This window comes from Trichosurus vulpecula, chromosome 5 (assembly GCF_011100635.1).
Source record: "Trichosurus vulpecula isolate mTriVul1 chromosome 5, mTriVul1.pri, whole genome shotgun sequence".
NCBI lineage: Eukaryota > Metazoa > Chordata > Mammalia > Diprotodontia > Phalangeridae > Trichosurus > Trichosurus vulpecula.
In genome coordinates, this window is record NC_050577.1 from 38,281,943 (window position 1) to 38,303,023 (window position 21,081).

General features: G+C 41.3%; 1 protein-coding gene across 1 annotated transcript in view; it reads right to left on the bottom strand.

Moving 5' to 3' along the window:
- Nucleotides 1-8,758: 8,758 nt before the first annotated feature.
- The window catches only part of OXNAD1 (oxidoreductase NAD binding domain containing 1), a 37,881-nt gene continuing 25,558 nt past the window's right edge, over nt 8,759-21,081 (bottom strand). Inside the window, exons 5-7 of the mRNA XM_036758561.1 lie at nt 14,775-15,017; nt 13,930-14,038; nt 8,759-9,376 (exon numbers count right to left, since the gene is read on the bottom strand). Of these exons, the coding sequence (XP_036614456.1) occupies nt 9,222-9,376; nt 13,930-14,038; nt 14,775-15,017 (507 nt within the window). The 3' untranslated portion in view covers nt 8,759-9,221. The remainder of the gene's footprint in view (nt 9,377-13,929; nt 14,039-14,774; nt 15,018-21,081) is intronic.

Below are 21,081 nucleotides of genomic sequence, written 5' to 3' on the forward strand. Positions count from 1 at the left end.
GTGGAAATAAAAAAGTGAGGCAGGCTCTGACTCAAGAAGCATGTTACAGATGAAGAAAATGATTTAGGGGGAGTCTCTGTGACAGTCACACCTACTTTCTGGCTACAAAGATTATAATCCAGCTCGATCACTCCTCTTATTCATCAGGCTTGGTTCGGCTTATTTGCCGTGATGAAATCAGTGCTCCAAGGACAAAGATTTGCTAGCAGGGAGGATATTTCGAAGGGCATTCTGAAGACTCTGATGGCAATTCATCATCCTTCCAGGGCCTCCCCCATCCACCCACTGCCTCCTGTATGCACACCTCCCCTCATCCCCCAGTCTTTCCTCTTCTCTGTAAGTAAATTCTGTTCCCGGGTTACCATTCCCCCATGAGTATTGTCTTCACCTATTAGAATATAATCAGCAACTGATATTCATTCATTAAGTGCCTACTATGTGCCAAACGCTGTGCTAAGTACTAAACTGGAAGAATAGGGACTGGATTTTTAGAAAAATATTATCCCCAGACCTTAACCAACTCCTTTGCATATGTAGGAATGGTTTAATAAATGCTTTTTCATTCATTCATGGTAAGGCATCTGTGAAAGACTTCAGTGGAAGATGTATACATGTGCGTGCATGCGCACACACACACGTGCACACACGCACGCACATGCACACACACCTATATAGAAAATCACTGGCATACCAATTGTGTCTTTTTTAAATTGTATGTTTTTGGATCTATTTCTTTGTACTGGTCCAACACTAAAACACACCAATATTTAATAGTCACTGATAATTCATTTGTTGTGAAACTAACTGAAAGCCTTAACAGAATTATTCCTACATGGTAGGACTCCTTAACTGTGTCGTAGACCCCTTTGGCAGTCTGGTGAAGCCTATGTACTCCTCCGTACTCCTATGAAGTACTCAGTACTTCAAATACCTGAAGGAAATATTACATTTCAGAGGTTACTGAAAATAAAAATGGAACTTTTCTTTTCTGCCTCCAAGTTGATGGGAACCCTGAAATGTGCTGGAGGATCCCAGGTTAAAGATTCCTGCTTTTGAAGGTGCATCGTTTGGCAGTCTTTCAGTGGAAGGAAACTCAAGAAAGCGCACTATCACTGTATAGACTTTCCAACTCGGGGAAAAGGAACCTGTGCTCTTTTCTCAAACGTCTGTTTCTGGAGTACTAAAGGCCAGTTGATGACGGTCTAAGTGGCCATGTGGATCCAGGCAATCTTCAGTTTAGCCCTTAGCCCATAGACTAGGCCACATCTTTGTCTCTCTTAGGCTGATAAGATCAGTCTTTTTTTTTTTTAAATGGCAATCTCTCTGTGCCAATTTAATTAAGTTCATTTCAAATGAAATTCCTTTTGGCTGCAATCTACCTTTTTTTTTTTCAAACCATTCTGTATAAAGATGGAAACAAGTAATAGGATCAGAGATTTAGTTAGAAGAGACCTCAGAAGCAAGGATAGTTTACCTGTCAGATTTATGGGAAAGGGAAGAATTCATGACCCAACAAGAGATAGAGAGCATTACAAAAAGCAAAATGGATAATTTTGATTATGTTAAATTGAAAAGTTTTTGGATAGACAAAGCCAATGCAACGAAGATTAGGAGGGAAGAGAAAATTGGGAAATATCTTTACAACCAGAATCTCTGATAAAGGCCTCATATCTAAAACATACAGGAAACTGAGCCAAATTTATAGGAATACAAGTTATTCCCCAATTGAGAAATGGTCAAAGGATATGAACAGGCAGTTTTCAGAGGAAGAAATTAAAGATATCTACAATCGTATGAAAAAATGCTCTGAATCACTACTGATGAGAGAAATGCAAATCAAAACAACTCTTAGGTACCACATCTCTCCTGTCAGATTGGCTAACATGACAAAAAATGATAAATGCTGGAGAGGATGTGGGAAAATTGGAACACTGTTACATTGTTGGTGGAGTTGTGGACTGATCCAGTCATTCTGGAGAGCCAACTTGGAACTATTGCTCCAAGGGCTATAAATATGTGCACACCCTTTGATCCAGCAGTACCACTTCTACAGCTGCATCCCAAAGAGATCACATCAGTAGCAAAGGGACCCATATGTACAAAAATATTAATGGTGCCTCTTTTTGTAGTAGCAAAGAATTGGAAATCAAGGGGATGCCCATCAATTGGGGAGTGGCTAAACAAGTTGTGGCATATGAATGTAATGGAATACTTTGCGCTATAAGAAATGGGGGTGATACGGGCTTCATGATAACCTGGAAAGACCTACATGATCTGATGCTGAGCGAGGGGAGCAGAACCAGGAGAACATTGTATGTATTGCTTCTGTGATGACTAACTTTGATAGACTTGGCTCTTCTCAGCAATACAAGGTTCAAAGACAGCCCCAAAGGACTCATGATGGAAAAAGCTATGCACATCCAGAGAAAGAACTGTGGAGTCTGAATGCAGATTGAGGCAAACTATTTGGTTTGGTTTCTTCTTTCTCATGATTCATTCCATTGGTCATAATTCTTCTTTACAACTCGACTATTATGTAACTAAGTTTAATGTGAAGGTATATGTAGAACATATATCAAATTCCATACTGTCTTGGGGTGAGGGGGGAGGGAAAGAAAATTTGGAACTCAAAAACTTGTGGAACTGAGTGCCGTAAACTAAAAATAATAAATCTAATTTAAAAAACAGTGACCTCAAGAGTTCATCTGGTCCACCCCTTTGATTTCACAAATGTGGAATGAACTGCCCCCCCAAAGCCATATAAACAGGATGACTGAAGGTTAATAGCCCCAGTGTTTGAAGGCAGAGAAATGACTCTTCCACCATCTCCTCTGCAGATAGTCCATAGTCCCCTTGATTGTCCCTCATAGTACTTCCATCATGGCATCGTTGCAGTTTGAAGGTGGAGACCCTTACAATGCCCTTATGTACAGAGGAGGAGCCTACAGCGAGGAGCAGAATCCAGGGCTCTTTCCACAAAGTCACACTGACTCTTACTGCAATCACTTTTACGTATGTTCAGAGGCTCTGGTCAGAGGATGCAGGATCATAACCCGTTTAGATACGTCTGATTGTGATCAGTCTCCTGACCTGTAAGATGGGGGCATTGGATTAGATCGCCTCAGTGGTTCCTTCCAGTTAGGACACTCACAGCTTCTCTCCGTCTCTCAAACTGGACAACCGTTAAAAGTATGAGCAATACTGTCACTGGAATGCTTTGGCGGGGAAGGGCCGGGGAGAATGGCATTCCTCTTGATTCAGACTTTTCTAAGAAATAGAACAAAACCACTTGAATGTCATCTTGTCCATTGATGAGTAAACTTCAAGTGAGTCGGCCAAATCAGGCCTTTGGGGGCTGGGGCTGGCCTCTCCCTGGTGCTTTTAGATGCAGGTGCCAAGCTGGGAGAGGGTGGCAGAGAGGGCGGTGCCCTACCCAAGATGGGGGTCAGGAAGCCAGATGCCAAGCCCTGCCTTGTCACTACCTAGCTGGGTAATTTCCCTGTTAACCTGGGACAACAAACTTCACGGGGATATGAGGAGCCAAATAAAAGAATTTAAGTGAAAGCTAAGAAGTACGAAGGACTCCACAGATTTCAGGTTTTCTCCATTCAGTTTGACAGGCATAGTTGAATAATACAAATGTAATAGCTGCCATTTGTGTGGTGCTTTAAGGCCTACGTCCCCATGCCTGGAATATGCTCCCTCCTCACCTCCGAGAATTTCTCCCCTTCCTTTAAGGTGCAGCTCAGGCACCACCCTCTGGAAGCATGGAGCCGTTCCTCATCTCCCCTGGCCCCAAACCACCTTGCGTGTTTTTGTATTAACTTTTTATTTAGGCTATAGTTTTATATGGACTTGCTATCTCCATTAGAACATAAGCTTCTTGTGAGCAGTGATCTATTCTTTATATGTGTGTCCCTAGCACCTAGTGGATGTTCAATAAATACTTGTTGATCTTATTTGATCCTCCTACAACCCTATGAGGTGTGTGCTATTATCCCCATCTTACAGAAAGGACAACTGAGGCCCAGGGTGTGACCCAGCTAGGAAGCGTCTGAGGTGGGATTCAAAGCTTCCTGACATCACGTCCAAGGCACTGACCACATACCAATAAATGGAAAAGGCACTGAGTGGGAAAAGGGGAGCCTTGGTTTCAATCCAGCCAGACACTTCTTAGCTGCTTTAGCCTGGGTAAGTCATCTACCTTCTCTCTATCTCAGCTTCCTCATCCATAAAATGAGGGCGAGTAGGCCAGGATAGTTAAGAACATGCCTCTAGAGCTGTCAATCCATGAATGATTTCAGTCGCTTACTTCCCTTAACAAAGGATACCTGTTAACAAGGAAGAGAAATTGTGGACATAATGCTACCTTGTCTTGAGGACCCCTGATTTCACTAGAGTGAATATTCCCTTCAAATGGAAGCTGGTGTTTTGAAAGGGACAGTCGAGTGCCTGAAACATCCAGGCCACAGCAGGAAAGAGGTACCTCCTCAGTAGCATCATCTTCACACATAAAAGGGACCACTGATTTTTTAGATTCTACATAAATAAGAGGATGCTATAACACCAATGCCAGGAAGGGCCTCCTCTTTTCTCTAAGAACACACAAAAATAAAACTACCTTTTTATCATAGCTTTATTTTAAATAAAATGTCATGCCAAATTATCAGAACATAAATATTTATAATAACCCAGACTGTAATGACAGGAGGAATTTGAGGGAACTGTTTTCCATTCAGAGAAAACACCTACAACCCAAACATGTCAGTAACAGGTGAAATTGGGAGCGTGACACTCATCAGATATGCACATAATTACAAATATGCATGTGGGTGCAGAGACCCCCCCCCCCTCACTTCTACGTGTCAGTGATAACATACTTCCTCAGAGCGATGATGTTACAAGTCATAGTTTACAAAAACCTTTCCCATCTTAAGAATAAGCCTGCTTGGACTCCAACAGAGTAGGTCATTCATCCTCTGTATCTTCCCCTTTACCTTAAAAAAAATTATCTGGCAATATGGCATTGTGGAGGTGAGGGGGTGGGGAGGAGGGAATCCCTTCTTGGGCTGTGTCTGGTAACTGCGAGTCCTACTAGGGGAAAGCCTCCATATAGAAGGTGGGCTCATAATTCTGTCAGATCCAAGAGTAGAGTCAGGCAGTGCCTGGTGAGTAAAAGATCTAGATAGCTGGCTAGATTAGGAGGAAATCCTTTACTTACTGATTTATTTGTTGTCCTTTGATATGAGTGGCCAGAAGCCCAACACGTGGCCTCCTCAGGCCCAACCCATCAGAATGCAGCACAAAGCAGATTTAAAATGTAATTGGAAAATACTTGACAATATAAATAAAAATGCAAAAGACAGATGATGTTAATATATGGTTTTCTAAGTCAACTTGTGGCCTGCAGGGATCCTTCTGTACAATTTGGTTGACTTGTCTCTGTATGAATTTGATGCCAATGAACTAGACCGTAAGCTCTTTGAGGACTGGGACCCGACCTTGTACCTCAGCAAACAGCACAGGGATCTACGCTTGACGAAATGCATGAACACAGGCTGTTGCTGCTGAAGTAAGAAAGGCTAGTTGGCAAGAAATGATCATGTAGAAAAGGAGATGTACGTGGCTGTCTTTCTCAACTCTGATCATTAAGGGCCGTGATGTTCTTTCTTTGGCCCAGCTAAAGTCTGCCAGCTTGGAGTTACACACACAGAAGGGCTATTGCTTAAGTAAATTTTGTAATTTTTCAACATTGTGCCTGCTCCTTGCCACTGTAGACTCCTGAATGAGATCTCCCATCATTCAGGACTTCACTATCTGTCCACGAAAAACCCCCTGAATGAAGGCTATTGTCCAGGCTGATTCACAGTTGAACGGCTAGCACGAGGTAAATGTACCTTGGAAACACACTGCGGGTGGACAGTGACCTGTGCTCAGGACAGAGGAGTGGGCTACTACTTTCAACGGAGCTGCAGAAAATTCAAGGGAAGACACAGGCCTAGGACAGAGGCTTGTCTCCTCTTCATTGCAGAGGTGGGGTACTGTGGGTGAGGAACGCTGTACTTCACATCTGACAAATCTGCTAAATGACTTCCTCATTTTTCTCTTCTTTTCACTTTCTGCTGTAAGGGATGGTTTACGGGGTTGGGGAAGAAAGGAATTTATTTGGAAATGAAGGTGCTGTAAGAACAAAAGACAGCAATAATTTCTATTTAAGACAGTGTGGATGGTTTTCAATCTGCACCTTTGGAGGGTGGGCTCACAGACCCAGCAAAATATAGAATAAGAAATATAGGGGGCAGCTAGGTGGCGCAGTCAGTAGAGCACCGGCCCTAGAGTCAGGAGGACCTGGGTTCAAATCCGGCCTCAGACACTTGACACATGTACTAGCTGTGTGACCTTGGGCAAGTCACTTAACCCCAATTGCCCTGCCAAAAAGCAAAAAAAAAAAAAAAAAAAAAAAAAAAAAAAAAAAAAGAATAAGAAATATAGTGAACCTAGGACCTGGCTAACAGAGCTTACAGCAATGGGACCCTGTAGCTGGCCTGGGTCAAAAGCAGCTTTACCAAAGCTGTGGATTTGTGCCTTCCCCTAAAGCAGCCTTCCTCAAAATGTGTCAATTTACATGTCAAATGTAAACTGAGTCACTAACAGGGCCTTCCCAAAGAAATCATTCTCTCAGTTTTAGTACCCATCAAAGACCACTGAAATGGAGCTAGCTCAAAGGAAGTCATTTTGAGGTTGATGTGTTTGGGGGCAATTTTCATGGGGCCTACCAGCACAAAAGCACCTTTTAGTGCTGAAAAGTCAGTCTGAATTAGCTACAAGGCCAATTTATGCAATGAACAGTAAAGACAAACTTTGAGCGCTAAAGAAATATAATTTATAACTAATGCTCAAAGATACAATCTCTTTGAAGAAAAAAATCAAAAAAGTCATACCTGGTTTTTTTTTTTAAATAACAAATCATATGTATGTATGAGGGAGGGGAGAAGGCAGTGCAGCCTCTATTTGCATCAATCCCGGATCTGCTGATCGATTACAAGAGCTCAAGGTTTGGCCTGTCAAGGGCTTACAGCGCTACTTGCAGAGAATGACCACTTTATGGTGCAGAGAAACCACTTGCTGGGTCTCCAAGGGGCCTCAGGCCCGGCCAGCTGCCTCATCCTGCTAAGGGAGCTGCCTCCTGGTGCCCCCAAGCCTCTGGACCGAATTGTGCACCTTCTCACACAGCCTCAGGTCGGGGTTTGCTCTGGGAATCCCAGGAGCTCTAGCAGGTAAGCTGAGGAGCCACGAGTAACCAAACTTCTCTCTCCCTCTTCGGAGATCTCATGCATGGACTGTATGTGCAGGTCTGAACTTGCTTATTTCATTTAATTGGTTTCTCTGTTCTATTCTGATCAGGTGCCTCATGGGCTCTCTCTCTCTCACTGAGAAATTCTTACCTAGGTTCAAAACACTTTGACAAATGCTGATGGGTCCCAAGAGTGCCAAGAGCTGGTAAAGGTCATCGAAAGCCACCCCCTCATTCTACACTTGGGAAATTGAGGCTCCAAATCACAGCTAGTGAGAAGCAGAGGAGGCATGTGAACCCAGTCCAGGACTAGTGCCAGGATGCTTCACCAGCGTCGGACTGAACCTTGACCAAACCTCAAACTAAGCAGAAGTCCAAAATAAAAGGTACCAAATCAAATCCATTACATTTTTATGTCTATGTATGTGCTTAAGGGCCCCCTTCCTTCACCCCAAAGCACCTCTGGGGGGCTCTGCAGCGAGAGAAGAAAATGGGACAATCTTTTTGTGTTTATTTGGTTTATCTGACCAGACTGGACCAGACTTCCTTCGATCTGTTGAGTCCCCTGAACCATGGGCAGGGGACACCTTCCTCAGAGCTGCAAAGGTGACGCTTCTCGGATCCAGCTTCCTGAAATGTGGAGAACCAAACTACAATGCAGAGACCTGCTCCTGCACCAAGCATCTCTCCAGTGGCCGTGACAGGCTTGTAAACAGCTTTCCAGGTGATGTTCTCGCCACTGTGGCATGCCCCAAAGAGCCCCCTCGTGGGCTCAGGAATCCCTCTCTCTGCCACTGCCTGGCAAGGTGACTCTGGACAAGTCACTCCCTTCTTGGCTTCCTATGTGAGCTGGAGCTGGTGCCTCTCATGCTTAGCCAAAGGAGGAAGACTTGCTCTGACCTCTGTAAATCCCTACCCAATCCAAAGTGATGGCACAGTTCTCACTGCTACCTGGGATGGCTGGCAGAGGGAGGGGAAGTTAGTCATGCTTTAGACACCTTTCTTCTCAGAAGCATCCCAACGAAGGGGGGACTTGGAACCTGCTTCAACTCCCTGAAGCAAACCTTAAGTGGACCCTGCCCGAGCTAGAAAAGACAAGATCTCTTCAGTAATATCAACCCTCCCTGGAAGCCACGCAGGGGGCGGCGTCATCCTCAGACCGATGTAACCTGGACCGGTAGCCAAGGCTCGGAGGGAGACTTACCCTGAGAGGAGACTGGCAATCAGTCCTGGTATATACTGAGGGGCACTTACTGATGAGAAAGCAAATGTGCCCAAGGTTAAACGGCCAGCACTCATTTTCCTGGTAATTTCTTATTTCAAAACCCAACTTTCCTTGGCTCCTTAGGACAAAACCACAGCCCCAAGGAGCAAAGCTGCTGCCTAGAACAAGCTGGTATGAGGCTTTCTGATAAATGGATTTTCAGTGTAGAATTAATTTTCTACTTACACTGTTAAAAAATGTCTGATTAAAATAGAAGTTTATTGCACATAAATGACACAAGTTTTCTGTAAAAGAGAAGTTTTACGTAGACAATATTTCACAACCAAATCTGATGGTTTCAGATATTTAGGGATAAATCTAAATCATTCTTGCCACGCCCGCCTTCTCTGGAAAAAATGCCAAAAATCAATAATGGCCCAATGTGGGGAGCATTATAAGATCCGTGAGGGTTTAAATCAAGGAAATTCAGGTAACTTATCCACATACTGTCATCAATGATACCTTTGCTCAGATTTTGTCTTCTTAGTGCTTTTCACCATGTACACACTTCTTCATCCTCATCTCCTTTCATTGGCAAGTCACCTCACTGGGCAGCACTGGGGAAGCCCCGGGGAGGCCTGTGGCCTCAGCATACACGTGGCACAGAACCAGTCCTGGTCAGTGTCGTGAGCTAACGCCCGTCTCTCTCCTTCATCTCCACTTCTACCACCACTTTTCAAAACAAATGCGCTCTCTGGGGACCTTACAGGTTTCTAGATGGTGAGAGAAGTGTTCTATCATTGGTGGCGGGCCACAGAGAAAATACAAAGTGTCCTTGGAGATGTGCTCCTCCAGATCCTTGTCAGGGATCCTTCCCTCTGGCAAAAAGAGAACACAGAGCATCTCAGATCAGTCATGTCTGTCCATCCATCCCAATGAGACTGGTCTAGACACAGCCAAGCGGCAGGGTATGCGGGTGGTGTGTCAGCCCTGCGTGTATGCACATGCTGGCTGTGGGTTAGCCTTTGCAATCTCTCTCCTCAGTCAAGTGTGGTGTGTAGCCAACGCCTCAAGACCCAAGAGGGAGCAGAAAGCAGTGAAGCTAGAAATGGGACTAAGCATCCTTAAAAAAAAAAAAAATCTAATGGAGAAGGTAAAATGTAAAATTTAAATGACTATCAACAGCAAATGGTGTCAATTCACAGCCAAGACCAGAATGTACAATCTGTGCATGCATCCTTATGATAACAAAAAAGCCAATTAAAGAATGCACACATTAAATTTTTCTGAAGGGAAGTGAAAAGCCTGTTTATAACAGCATACTCAATTTGTTTTCTAGCCCTGTTTTTCTCTAATAATTCATTCTTGGCCTTCCCAGGTTGGGACTCCACATTGCCTACATGTTCCAACTGCTTATAAAGTAAAGTTTTGGGGGTAGAGTCCAGACGGTGGATTAGATGAAGCAACTCCCAGCATTCCACCCCAAATAACTTTAAAATAACACCTCATATCAGATTTTGGAGCAGCAGGCCCAACAAAAGGTTGAGGCGAAATATTTTTTGGTCTAGAGAAGTCTGGTAGAGGTTTGGTGGGGGTCTGTCCAGAGCCCAGACTAGTGGTGGCAGCAGCGGCGGCAGCAGCTCCAGGAGCTCTCAGCCCAGACATGGTGAGGGGGCTGGACTAGAGGTCAGAAAAAAGATCAGAGGGCACCCTCTGCTGGCACTGGGTGCAGTGGGCACTGAGGGGCCAATCTCTTGTCCATATGCAGTTCTGGGTCACAGTCAGTCCCAGCCAGAGAGAAGCATTTGCTATCATTCTCAGGCAGAGGGGGGGCGGTAGTGCACGCAGCTGCAGGGAAGCAGGGAGCCTTCTCTGATAAAGACCAGAGCACCAGCCAGGAGAGCAGCGACCTCACCTCCTCCCAGATCACACAACTCTGGAAGCAATGAAAGCCTGCAGACCTCCACAACTAGCTGGGAAAACAGTAGCACAAAAAGCCCTAAGCCTGGGACAGTGCCTCCCCATCCCTGGGCGAGCAGGGCCCAACTTTAATATAAAATTCAAAGCCAAGAAACAGGGCAGAAAAATGAGCAAACAACAGAAGAAAAGAATGTGATCATGAAAAGCTGCTACAGTGGCAGAGAAGATCAGGACTCAGAAGATGACAACGTGAAAACAGTTACCATAAAAGCCTTGAAGAAAAATACTAATTGGACACAATCCAAACAAGAATTCCCACAAGAGTTTAAGAAGGAGATAAGAGTGGTAGAGGAAAAATAGGGAAAATAAATAAAAGCGATGCAAGAAAATTAACAGCTTGCTAAATGAGGCACAAAAAATACTGAAGAAAATAACACCTTAAAAAACAGAATTGGACCAATGTAAAAGAGGCACAAAAATTAAACGAAAAAAAGAACTCCTTTAAAAACAGAATTGGCCTAATGGAAAAAGAGGTACAAAAATTAACTAAAGAAAATAATTCCTTAAAAATCAGAATTGGGTTCCTAGAAGCTAATGACTCCATGAGACATTAAGAAACAAAAAATCAAAGTTAAAAGAATGAAAAAATAGAAGAAAATGTGAAATATCACATTGGAAAAAAGATCAAGGAGAGATAATTTAAGAATTATTAGATTATCAGAAAGCCATGATCAAAAAAGGGCCTACATAGCATATGTCAAGAAATCATCAAGGAAAACAGCCCCAATATCTTAGATCCAGAGGTTAAAACAGAAATCAAAATCAAAAGAATTCACTGATCACTTCCTGAAAGATGCTAAAATGAAAACTCCCAGGAATATATAGTTAAATTTCAGCACTCCCAGGTCAAGAAGAAAATACTTCGAGCAGCCAGAATGAAACTCTTCAAATATTGTGGAGTCACAGTCAGAATCACACAAGATTTAGTGGCTTCCACATGAAAGGAAAAGAGGGCTTGGAAAATGATATTCTGGAAGGCAAAGGAGCTACGATTAAAACCAAGAATAACTAACCATCAAAACTGAGTATAACGCTTCAGGGGAAAAAAATAAACATTTGATGAAATAGGAGACTTTCAAACGTTTCTGATGAAAAGACCAGAGCTGAATAGAAAATGTGACATTCAGACACAAGACTCAAGAGATACATAAAAAAAGAAAACACGAAGGAGAAATCATAAGGGATTCAGTAAGATTAAACTGTTTACATTTCTATATAAGAAAATGATTCCTGTAACTCTTAAGAACTTTATTATTATTAGGGCAGTTAAAAGAGTTTACACAGAGAGAAGGCATGGGTATAAGTTGATCATGTTGGAATGATCTCCCCCAAAAAAGAAAGGGTGAAAAAGAGGGATGACACTGGGATAAGGAGAAAGGGAGAGGTAGAATGGGGAAAATCTTCTCATATAAAAGAGGTACTCAAGGAAGAACTTTTATAGTGGAGAGGAAGAGGGGTAGTGGGAAGAGCAGGCAATGCTTGAACCTCACTTTCATTGGAACTAATTCAAAGAAAGAAGACTATATATACACACTTCTCTGAATACCAAAATCAAACTTACCCAATAGGGAAATAAGAGGGGAAGAGGATAAGAGAAAGTGGGTAGGAGGTGACAAAAAGGAATGTTGGATTAAGGGAGGATGTGGTTAGAAGCAAAATAGACTTTTGAGGAGGGTCAGGATAAAAAGAAAGGGAGAAGAATAAACAAAAAAATGGGATGGAGGGAAATACATAGTTACTAATCATCACTGTGAATGTGAATGGGACGAGCTCACTCATAAAACGGAAGCAGACAGCAGAAAGGATTAGAAACCGGAATCCAACAATGTTCTTTGCAAGAGACATAATTGAAACAGAAAGACACACATAGAGTTAAAATAAAGGGCTGTAGCAGACTTTATTATGCTTCGGCTGAAGTGAAAAAGGCAGGGGTAGCAATCCTGATCTCAGACAAAGGTAAAGCAAAAATAAACCTAGCTGAAAGAGATGATCAGGGAAACTACATTTTGCTAAAAGGTACCATAGACGATGAAGTAATATCAAACATTTTTATAGCAAGTTTCTCTGATAAAGGCCTCGTTTCTTAAATACATAGGGAACTAAATCAAATTCATAAAAATAAGAGTCATTCCCCAGCTGATGAACAGTCAAAGGATATGAATAGGCAGTTTTCAGAAGAAGAAATCAAAGCTATCAATCACATGAAAAAACGTTCTAAATCACTATCGATTAGCAAAAAAGAAAATTAAAACAACTCTGGGGTACCACCTCACACCTATCGGAAATGACAAATCCTAGAGGGGATGAGGGAAAAACAAGGACGGTAATGAACTGCTGATGCAAGGGTGAACTGGTCCAGCCATTCTGGAGAACAGTTTGGGACTAGGCCCAAAGGGCTATAAAACTGTGCATACCCTTTGGCCCTGCAATACCACTACTAGGTCTGTATCCCAAAGAGATCAAAGAAAAAGGAAAAGGACTTTTATGTACAAAAATATTCACAGCAGCTCTTTTTGTGGTGGCAAAGAATTGAAAATTGAGGGGACGCCCATGAACTGGGGAATGGCTGAACAACTTCTGGTACATGATTATGATGGAGTTCCACTGTACTGTAAGAAATGATGAGGAGGTGGTTTCAGAAAAAACATAGCAAGACTTCTATAAACTGATGCAAAGTGAAGTGAGAAGAACCAGGAGATCACTGCACACAGTAACAGCAATGCTGTCATGACAATTCCAAAGGACTCATGATGAAAAATGCTATTCCCCTCCAGAGAGATAGCTGATGGACTCTGTGCAAACTGAAGTATAATCTTCTCACTTTGTTTGCTCCTTCATTTATTTATTTTTATGGCATGGAAATATGTTTTGCATGACTTCACATGTATGGTGTTAAATCATTTTTCAATTGTGTTTGATTGTGACCCCATTTAGAGTTTTCTTGGCAAAAATACTAGAGTGGTTTGCCATTTCCTTTTCCAGCTCATTTTACAAATGAAGAAACTGAGGCAAAGTGAAGATGAGTCTTCCTGACTTCAGGCTCAGCACTCTATCCGCTTGCCATCTAGCTGCCCTTTTCACATGTATAATTAATATCATATTGCTTGCCTTCTCAGTGGGATGGGAGGGAGGAAGAAAATTTGGAACTCAAAATTTAAAAAGAAAAGAATGCGGAGCAGCTGAGTAGCACAGTGGATAGACTACAGGCCCTGGAATCAGGAGGACCTGAGTACAAATCTGGCTTCAGACACGTACTAGCTGTGTGATCCTGGGCAAATCACTTAACCGTGATTGCCACCCCCACCCCCAACCCTGAATGCTCAAAATAAAAAAAATTTAAAAACAAACTAAAGTTTGATTCCTTGTTGACCACAACAACCCTTCCCGCCCCACCAAATCTCTGGCCTAGATGGTCAGAGCATCTTAGGGTAGATCTGTGTGCCGCACTCACCAGTAACATATGGCAGAAGCTCTTCACTGATTTCTGTAGTCTGTTGTGTAACATAGAAACTACACATGATTTTCCCAGGAAATGCATTTGTTAAATTGAGAATGCTTTTCTGGAATGTTAAACATATTCAGTTACACCAGAGTTGAAGGAATCCCAACAGATGTGCCCAATCACAGCATCCAGACCCCCTTGCTCCCTCTGGCCATGCTAAGCACACCCTCCACATCTGCCCACACCTCAGATCCCCTCCTCCCTCTCTACTTGGAGACATATTGTTTGCAGCCTAGCAGGCCAGAGCATTTAAAATGCACTGCACTATTTGGCTTTAATTGAAATATGAATATGCTAACAAGCATATTACTAACTCCTGGGATTGCTTTTTCTCAAGCACTAATAATTCAGCTGTGGTTTCAGTGACCACATTTGCATCTATTAACTTTTTCCACTCTTTTGTTCTTTTTTTGGTGAAGCTGCAAAGCCAACCCAAGCTATGTGGTTCCCAACCAAACATGTTCATTTAAGCCAGTTTCACTTGCCCAGGCAGGCTGGCCATCCCACAGCTCCTGGAGCTTGGGGCACAGCCTGTAGCCACAGCGATGCAGTCAGATTGTGCATGCCATCCCCAGTCAGATGCAGTCAGAAGAGAGCCCACTGAGCTCATTCCAGAGGGAGACTCTGCCCCGCTGAGTGATGCACCAGATATTTACTACTCTCTTGTATAAAATGTTTCCTCTTTTAAAAACGAAAGCCTCTGCTTGTCTAATCCCACGGAGGAGAAAGCGCTTTGCTGTGTGTGAGCGTGGGATGACCGCTGGGCCTAGTTTCATACCACTGTCCTCACCCACCTTAAACAACAACTCGCCGGTATTTCTTGCACTGTACAACAGTCTGACTCTTCCCATCTCATAACCAGTTCCTTTCCTCTCCCGATGTCTGTAAAGATCAGCTACATGCAGCAGGATGGAATTGAGAGGGTTGATCCCCACTCCACCAGCTACGAGCACCAGGTTCACAGGAGAATCTGAAGGCTGAGGGTCAAAGAAGAACTCTCCACCAACTCGAAGGGCCACTTCTGAGCCAAGCGTACACTAGGAAGGAAAGGAATGGCATGAGATGCTTCCTTACACCCACAGCACTCTGCAGCTAAGCTGGAAGACCCAGCACTCTCTGGGAGATCAAAGAAATAGAAACAAAGTCATAAACTGGGAAATGGTTAGAGTGAAACATTCTTGCTCCATGAGTAGTGACAAAAAGGAGAGATTCAGAGAAATCTGCAAAGACTAACAGCAACTGATACAGAGTAAAATGAACAGACCAAAGAATAATTTACATAATAAGCCTAAAAAGGAAAACCACGGTGACAGACTCAAGAGCCTGATGAATGCAATGGCCAATAAGGATTCTGAAAGGCTGAGGATGACCTCTGCTCTCCCACTTCAGTCACAGAAGTGATGGTCAAGAGGGGCAGGAAGAGACTTCCAGACACGGCCAGTGTGTGGGGTTTGCTATATTTATCTGTCCCAATGAAGGGAAGCAGAGCGAGACGTCAGTACAGAGAAGAGAGCAGAACGAAGTTCAGAAAGGGACTTCCGGTGCCAAGATGGTGGAGTGAGGAAGGAACCCTCTGAAGCCTTCCCCAATTTCCCTCCAAACAACTTGAAAACCGCCTCAGAATTGGTCTGGGAGCAGGGAAGCAGCTGAACAGTCCTGTAGGAAAGCTCTGTCTCACTGGGGTGGGAGGGGAATGATGACCAAGAGCAGGAACAGCAGCAGCCAGTATCACAGTAGGGGGCCTGCAGCCTTGTAGCCTGCGGCAATCCATCAGCAAGGAACAGCCCAAGCCACCAGCACACCCCTGAAATGCTGATCAGCAGCAAAGTCTCCCCACTCCCACCTGCTGTTGGGCAAAGAGACCTTGTCTCCATAGCAATCCAGAAGCAGGGCCTCACCCCTGGGGCAGATCAGCAACAAGATCTCTCCTCCAAGGTTGGCCACCAGAAAGACTCTGTTACCATAGCAAGTCAGGAGCAAGCCTCCACCCCTGGAAGAGCAGCTAACCTCCACACTCAGGGGAGGCCAACAGCAAGGTCTCCTTGTCTCAAAGTACAAGCTAGAAGGGAAGCCTACCCTCGAGAGAAAGCAGGCAGCTAAACCCTGAAGTCCAGTGAAAGGCAGAAATAAGACCCAGAGCCCCAGCACCAAAAGCTTGGGACACTACAGAACCAGAGCCCAACTCTCACACAAAAACACCAAGTCTTGCAAAAAATAAAAAGAGAACTGGCCAAATGGAAAAGTACAAAAACTGGAAAAAAAAATTCCTTAAAAATTAGAACTGAGCAAGTGGAAGCTAGGACTCTATGAGACATCAAGATACGATAAAACAAAAATCAAAAACGTAAAAAAAATAAGAAAAGTGTGAAATTTCTCACTGGAAAAACAATTGACCTAGAAAATAGATCCAGGAGAGAGAATGTAAGAATTACTGGATTATTTGAAAGCTATGATTTAAAAAAAAAAAAAACCTAGATACATCTTTCGAGAACTTAGCAAAGAAACCTGCCCTGATATAGTAGAACCTGAAGTCAAAATAGAAATAGAAAGAATCCACTGATCACTGCCTGAAAGAGTTCCCAAAATGAAAACTCCCAGGAACATCATAGCCAAATTCCAGAGCTCACAGCATTTGGCAGCTTCCACATTAAAGAACCTTAGAGTTTGGAATGATAAATCAAAAGGCAAAGGAGTTAGGATTAAAACTAAGAATAATCTCACCTAGCAAAACTGAATATCATCTTTCAGGGAAAAAAATGGACATTTAACATTCAACGAAATAGAGGACTTTCAAGCATTCCTAATTAAAAGGGTGTGGATATAACATGACTTTAATGGGCTGATACCCCAAAAAACAAAATAAAGGAGTGAGAAAGAAAATTTCTGTGGAAGGAGGGGGAAGAGTGAATGGGGCAAATTACCCCACATAAAAAAGATATGAAAGAGTTATTATAATGGAGGGGAAGATGGATATGTGTGTGTGTGTGTGTGTGTGTGAGAGAGAGTGAGAGAGTGAGAGAGAGAGAGAGAGAGAGAGAGAGAGAGAGAGAGAGAGATGTGACAGCCAAAGCTTAAACCTTACTCCAGGAAATAACATACACACTCAGATGGATACAGAAATCTATCTTACCCTATAAGGAAGTAAAAAGGAACAGGGATAATAGAAGGGGAGAGGGGATGGATAAAAAGGGAAGGTAGATTGGGAAAGGTGGGGATCAGAAGTAAAACACTTGTGAGGAGGGAAAAGGTGGGGGATTAAGAGACAAAGGGAGGATAAACATGGGGAAAATATCATGGAGGGAAATACAGTCCTCCTAACTATAAATGTGAATGGGATGAACTCACCAAAGTGGACAGCAGAACGGATTAAAAACTAAAATCCTACAATGTGTTGTTTACAAGAAACACATTTGAAAAGACAGATACACACAGGATAAAGCTAAGGGGCTGGAGTAGAATTTATTAAGCTTCAGCTGAAGCATAAAAAGCAGGAGTAGCAATCATGATCTCAAAGGCAAAAGCAATAAAAATAGCAAAAGCAAAGCAAAAAAAAAATCTAATTAAAAGTAATAAGGAAGGAAACTGTATCTTGCTGAAGGGTACCATAGACAATGAAGTCATATCAATACTAAACATACATGCACCAAACGGAACAGCATTGAAATTTTTGAAGAAGAAGTTGAATGAGTTACAGGAGGAAATAGATAATAAAACTATATCAGTGAGGGACCTCAACTTTCCCTCTCAGAACTAGATGAATCTAACCCAAAAATATACAAGAAATTAAGGAGATGAATAAAATTCTGGAAAAGTTAGATTTGACAGATCTCTGGAGAAAATGGAATGGGAATAGAAAGGTATATACCTTTTACTCAGCAGTACATGGCACCTACACAAAAAGTGACCATATATTAGGACATAAAAACCTGACAACCTAATGCAGAAAAAGTAAATAAAGCCTTTTCAAACCACAATGCAATAAAAGTTACATTCAATAATGAACAATGGAAAGAGATTTAAAGTTAATTGGAAAGGAATCTAAATAAATAAATGGGTTAAAGAACAAATTATAGAAACAACTGATAATTTCAATAAAGAAAATGACGAGACAATCTACTAAAATTTAGAGGATGCAGCCAAAGTGATACTAAGGAGAAAATTTCAATTTCTAATTGCTCACATCAATACAACAGAGAAAAAGCAGATCAATAAATTGAGCATGCAACTAAAAAAAAACAAATTAAAAATCCCCAAACACCAAATTGGAAATCTTAAAAATCAAAAGAGAGGTCAATAGAACTGAAAGTAAGAAAAATGTTGTACTAATAAATAAAACTAGAGGCTGTTTTCGTGGCGAAAAAAAAAAAAACCCTAATAAAATAAACCATTGATAAATTTATTTTAAAAAGGAAATAAGAAAAACAAATTAGTAGTAACAAAAATGAAAGGGGTGAATTCTCCACCAATGAAGACGAAATTAAGACAATTGTTAGGAAGTATTTTGCCCAATTGTAGGCCAATAAATCTAACGATCTAAATAAAACGGACAAATATCTACAAAATTATAAATTGTCCAGATTAACAGAAGAAATCAAATACCTAAATTAGAAAAAAAATGAACAAGCCATCAAAGAACTTCCTAAGAAAAAATCCCCAGGACCAGATGGATTCACAAGTGAATTCTACCAAATATTTAAAGAATGAATAATCCCAATACTATATAAACTATTTGGAAAAATAGGTGAAGGAGTCCTACCAAACTCCTTTTATGACACAAATACGGTGCTGATACCTAAACCAGGAAGAGCCAAAACAGAGAAAGAAAATTATAGACCAATTTCCCTAGTATCAACGAAAAAAATTTTTAAAAGTACTAGCAAAGGGGCAGCTAGGTGGCGCAGTGAGTACAGCACCTGCCCTGGAGGCAGGAGGAATTGAGTTCAAATCCAACCTCAGATACCTGACACACTTACTAGCTGTGTGACTTTGGGCAAGTCACTTAACTCCAATTGTCCTGCCTTCCCCCCTGCAAAAAAAAAAAGTACTAGCAAAGAGATTACAGCAACATATCACAAGGATCATACACTATGACCAGGTGGTATTTATACCAAGAATGCGGAGCTAGTTTAATATTAGGAAAACTATCAGCATAATTGACCACGTCAGTAACAAAACCAACAGAAATCATATGATTATCTCAATAGTTGCAGAAAAAGCCTCTGACAAAATACTATCACTTTGCAGATATGATGTTATTACTTAGAAAACCCTACAAAACTACTTGAAATTATTAACAACTTTAGCAAAGTTGCAGGATACAAAATAAACCCACATAAATCATCAGTATTTCTATATAGTACCAACAAAGTCTAGTAGCAAGACAGAGAGGAATTCTATTTAAAATAACTGTAAACAATATAAAATACTTGGGAGTTTACCGACCAAGATAAACCCAGGAACTATATGAACACAACTATAACACTTTTCACACAAATAAAGTCAGATCTAAACAACTGGAAAAATATTAATTGCTCATGGGTAGGCTGAGCCGATATAATAAAAATGACAATTCTACCTAAATTAATTTACTTAGTGCCATACCAATTAAGCTATCAAAAATTACTTTATAGAGCTAGAAAAAAATTATAAAAATTCATCTAGGAGAATAAAAACTTAAAAATATCAACGGAATCAAGACTGTACCAGATCTCAAGCAGTAATTATCAAAACAATCTGGTACTGGCTAAGAAATGGAGTGGTGGATCAATAGAATAGATTATATACATGTTACAATACAGTAAATGACCACAGTAATCTGGTATATGATAAACCCAAAGTTCCAAGCTTCTGGAGCAAAAGCTCATTGTTCAACAAAAACTGCTGGAAAAATTGGAAAACAGCTTGGCAGAAACTGGCTATAGAGTAAGATCTCACACCATATACCAAGATAAGGCCGAAATGAGTACATGACTTACACATAAAGGGTGATACCATAAACTAATTACAAGAACATGAAATAGCTTATCTATTGGATTAGTGGATAATGGAAAAATCTAAGACCAAAGAAGATATAGAGAGCATTACAAAATGTAAAACTGGTCATTTTGATTATGTAAAATTCAAAAGTTTTACACAAACAAAACCAATGCAATCGAAATTATAAAGAAAGCAGAAAACTGGAGGGAAAATTTTGCAACAAGTATCTCTGATAAAGGCCTCATTTCTCAAATATACAGAGAACTAAGTCAAATTCATAAAAATACAAGTCATTCTCCTCAACGGATATGAACAGTTTTCATACAAAGAAATCAAAGCTATCTACAATCATTAAAAAATGCTCTAAATCACTACTGATTAGTAAAATGCAAAATTAAAATAACTCTGAGTTACCATACCACACCTATCAGAATGGCTAATATGAGAAAAAGGGAAAATGCTGGAGGGGATATGGGAAAACTGGAACACTAATGTACTGTTGGTGGAACTGTGAATTGATCCAACCATTCCGGAGAACAATATGGAACTGTGCCCAAAGAGCTATAAAACTCTGCGTACCCTTTAATCCAGCAATACTGTTGTTAGGTCTATATCCCAAAGACATCCAAAAGAAGGAAAAGAATCTCTTTGTGCAAAAATTATTTATAGCAGCTCTGTTTGTGGTGGCTAAAAACTGGAAATTAAAGGGATGCCTATCTAATAAGAAGTGGCTGAACAAGCAGTGTATATGATGGAATGTTACTGTGACAAACAGAAATGACAAACAGGATGATTTCAGAAAAACCTAGAAAGACTTACGTGAACTGATGCAGAGTGAAGTGAACAGAAGCAGGAAAACATCATACGCAGTAACAGCAATACTGTTCAATGAACAACTATGACTAACTTAGCTATTCTCAGCAATACGATGATCCTAGATAATCTCGAAGGACTAATGATGAAGCATATTATCCGCCTCTAGAGAAAGAACTGATATTGTTTGAATACAGATTAAAGCATACTATTTTTCACTTTTTTTCTTTCATTTTTTTCTTTTAATCAACTCCTCTTGTACAAAGTGACTAATACGGAAATGTTCTACATAATCGCACACATATAATATAT